The sequence below is a fragment of the Alnus glutinosa genome, chromosome 1, assembly GCF_958979055.1.
Source record: "Alnus glutinosa chromosome 1, dhAlnGlut1.1, whole genome shotgun sequence".
NCBI lineage: Eukaryota > Viridiplantae > Streptophyta > Magnoliopsida > Fagales > Betulaceae > Alnus > Alnus glutinosa.
The window spans coordinates 3,817,495-3,820,493 of record NC_084886.1 but is presented as its reverse complement, the minus strand read 5'-3'; the positions used below and the strand labels follow the sequence as shown (position 1 = coordinate 3,820,493).

At 46.5% G+C, this 2,999-nt stretch overlaps 1 protein-coding gene across 1 annotated transcript; it reads right to left on the bottom strand.

Annotated features, from left to right (window-relative positions):
- Positions 1–214: 214 nt before the first annotated feature.
- Positions 215–2,646, bottom strand: LOC133866642 (polygalacturonase 1 beta-like protein 3). Its single transcript, XM_062303240.1, has 2 exons — positions 2,394–2,646; positions 215–2,281 (listed from the first exon to the last, which is right to left on the bottom strand). The coding sequence occupies exons 1-2, from the start codon at positions 2,457–2,459 to the stop codon at positions 455–457; spliced, it is 1,893 nt and encodes a 630-aa protein (XP_062159224.1). The 5' UTR covers positions 2,460–2,646; the 3' UTR covers positions 215–454.
- Positions 2,647–2,999: the final 353 nt, after the last annotated feature.

The window sequence follows — 2,999 nt, the reverse complement described above, 5'->3', positions numbered from 1 at the left end:
AACACAATATACATTAAAAAATAAAATAAAATTAAAATAATTTAGTGCATGAAAGAAGTGTCACGTAAACTGTTACGTTAATTTGTAAGGACTTTCAAATAGAAGTGTTATAATACCTTTAATAACGTTATAAAAAAAAAAAAAAAAAAAAAAAAAAAAAAAAAAAAAAAAAAAAAAAACCAACACCAAGAAGTAAAATTCCAAAGGAAATCGGCAGGAAAAGCTAAAAACATTTTTTCATTTGCCCTCCAGTTATTTGGGTAGCTTTAATAACATTTACCAAAACTCAAATTATACAGCATCTTCCAAATGTAAAGTAAACCATAACTTAACTTTTCCTATCGAAGCTAAAAATCCTTTAACTTAATAGGGACTTGAAATTAATCAACAGGGTGTCTAACCCGCAGCTAAGCTTTCTTAGCGACCGGTTAACCCAATTAAAGCAATAAAGCACTTAATCAGCAACTGCCCAGGTCATATCATTCTCGAAAATCCAGTGGCAAACCTCGATCCGCCCCGGGCCCGAACCCAAAGCCAAGAAAGCTCCATGACCCGGGCTCCAAGACGACGTGTCCAAGTGACAGATGGCAACACCGTGATTAATCTTGGCCTTCGAACTCGGGTCCAGTATATCCGCTTCGTAGACCCGAACCTTCGGGACTGAATGGCAGTAATAGAGCAGGTAGGGGAACAAGCTCTGATGACAAGACACTGACTGTGTGACTTTCCCACCGTTGATCCCTTTGACCGATCCGACCATTATGTTCTTCTTTGACCCGCTCACGTTCTCGGTTGATCGAACGACGACGTTGCGGCCAAGCACCGAGGTTGCAAAGTCGATCATGTCCTCCGCCGAGCCCACGCACCGCTTCGTCTCGCCCTGAGTAGGAGCCCTCTCGCAGTCGCTGAGTGCGCCCAGCATCATACTCTCCGTGCTAGAATTATCAAGCGCGTGGAAGATCCGCTTCATCTCAGAGATCTTAGTGGTCGAGAACGGTAATTTGGACGAGATGGACCGGGGCAAAAACGACCTTTTGGGCATTTTATCTCTAATGTCCGGCATTGGCATAACCTTCCCCTTCTTCAGCATCGACTCCCGAAAGAATTTGCCCGGCTCCACCCATCTTTTTACCAAACTGCCACTGACCTCCATTGTAGCGATCTTCTCCGAGCTCACATTGGTGTACCTTGCGAATGTGACGCCCTTTTTCGCGTAGTCCTTAAAAGTAGTGTTCACGCCGTAGATCTTGAATCCGGCGGTCTGGCCCCGGGCACCCTGGCCGTACCCAGTGAACTTGTCCGTACCGATATTGAAGGATTTGCCGTAGTTGGCGAAATTGACCTTGGCTGCGTTCGAGTTCTTGGAGTAGCTCTGGAACGAGTCGTCACCCACATTGGCGTTCTCTCTGTAATTCGCGAAGCTATCAACGGCTCCGTTTCCTCCGTCCCCATAGCTCTTGAAGTTGTTCTGGGGATTGTTCTGGTCTTTCGCGTAATTCGTGAACGTGTCGTTCGCGCCATTGGCCGCTTGGCCGTAGGCGGAAAAGTCCGACCCGACTACATTCGAACCCGACCCATAGTTGTTGAACTCGTTCGGAGCCCCATTGCCGTTCTTCCCATAGCTGCTGAATCTCTGGTCACCGGCGTTGGCGTTCTCGCTGTAGGCCGAGAACGTGTGGGCATGGCCATTGGAATCGTCAGAGTAGGAAATGAACCGGAGGTTGGGGACGTTCACGTCGTCGGCGTACTTGGAGAAAACGCCGGAGCCACCGGTGGCCCCGGCGGCGTAGGTGTTGAAGCTCTGGTCCACCACGTTGCCATTGGGGGCGTAATTGACAAAATTGTCCTTGTGGCCCGTCGAGTCTCGGCTGTACCGGCGAAACGAGTCAACCGGGATATTCTCGTCACCCGAGTATTTCTGGAACGAGTCGGTCCCGCCGAGCCGATCCGTGCCGTAATTGGTGAAGTTCCGGTCCGCGTACACTGCAAAGCTCGAGTCCTTCTCGTGCTTCTCCAGACTCGCCGATAAATCGGGAAAGCAGAGCAGGTTCGCGGAGGCGCAGAACGCCGGCAAGTGCGAGGACAGATCGTTCTGCGCCGCGAGCTTGGCGAAAGTGGCCGAGTCCACCGCACTCAAAGGGGACGCCTTCGATAGCAGAAATGCTGGCTTGGGCTGACCGTTTCGGATCTCTTTGTTCCAATACCGAACCAGATACGCTCTGGGGGTAAACGGGCTTTCTCCGGCGAAAGAACCGCCGGAGCCGGCGGAGGCGTATCCAACCTGCATTGACAGAAAATGAAAACACGGGTGAAACAGTGATGCGCATAAACAACAAAGTTGGAGAATAAAAGAGAATGTGAAACACAGTAGTAGTGAGACTCAGCGTGCTTACAGTGAGAGATGAGAAAAAGATAAAGAGGAGGAGGAGAGGAGTCATGGGGCTGAGTTTTTTGTGCATTTTTTTTTTTTTTTTTTTAAGAGGGAGAGAAGCGAGTGACTCGTGAGAATGTTGGTGGATTTGTTGGGTTGCAGTAGGCAGAAATTTATATTAGTGTGGAGAGAGAGAGAGGCAGAGACGAGAGAGAGCGCTTTTGTGTGTGCGTGATTTGTTTTGAAAGGGGTTTGGGGCTCTCATCCTGCATTTGTGAGGTGTACCTGCAAAGAGAGATACACTATTAATTGGGCTTTTATATTAATTAGAAGAACCCCATTAACAAAATTAGTCGTATTTGTGCCTGTTTTTTTTTTTTTTTTTTTTTTTTTAAATAAAAAACAAATTTTTAAGGAAAACCTTGAAAAGTGAGGCGGCCAACACCTAATTCCGTCCCTGTTTTTCATGTACCTTTGTCTATACCTAATATCTCTTGTTATCTATATAAAAAAATATCTCTTGTCTATATAGTCAACATCATTGTAGATAACAAAACTAATTAAGAGTTTTGCGAAAAAAAATGACACAATTTTTTTTACAAATTAAGTTTGAACAGTTTCTTTCACC

Coding starts and splice junctions, on each gene's coding strand:
- LOC133866642 (XM_062303240.1), bottom strand. CDS start 2,459: ATGCACAAAAAACTCAGCCCCATGACTCCTCTCCTCCTCCTCTTTATC. Junction 2,282..2,393: donor TCTTTTTCTCATCTCTCACT/GTAAGCACGCTG, acceptor CTGTCAATGCAG/GTTGGATACGCCTCCGCCGG.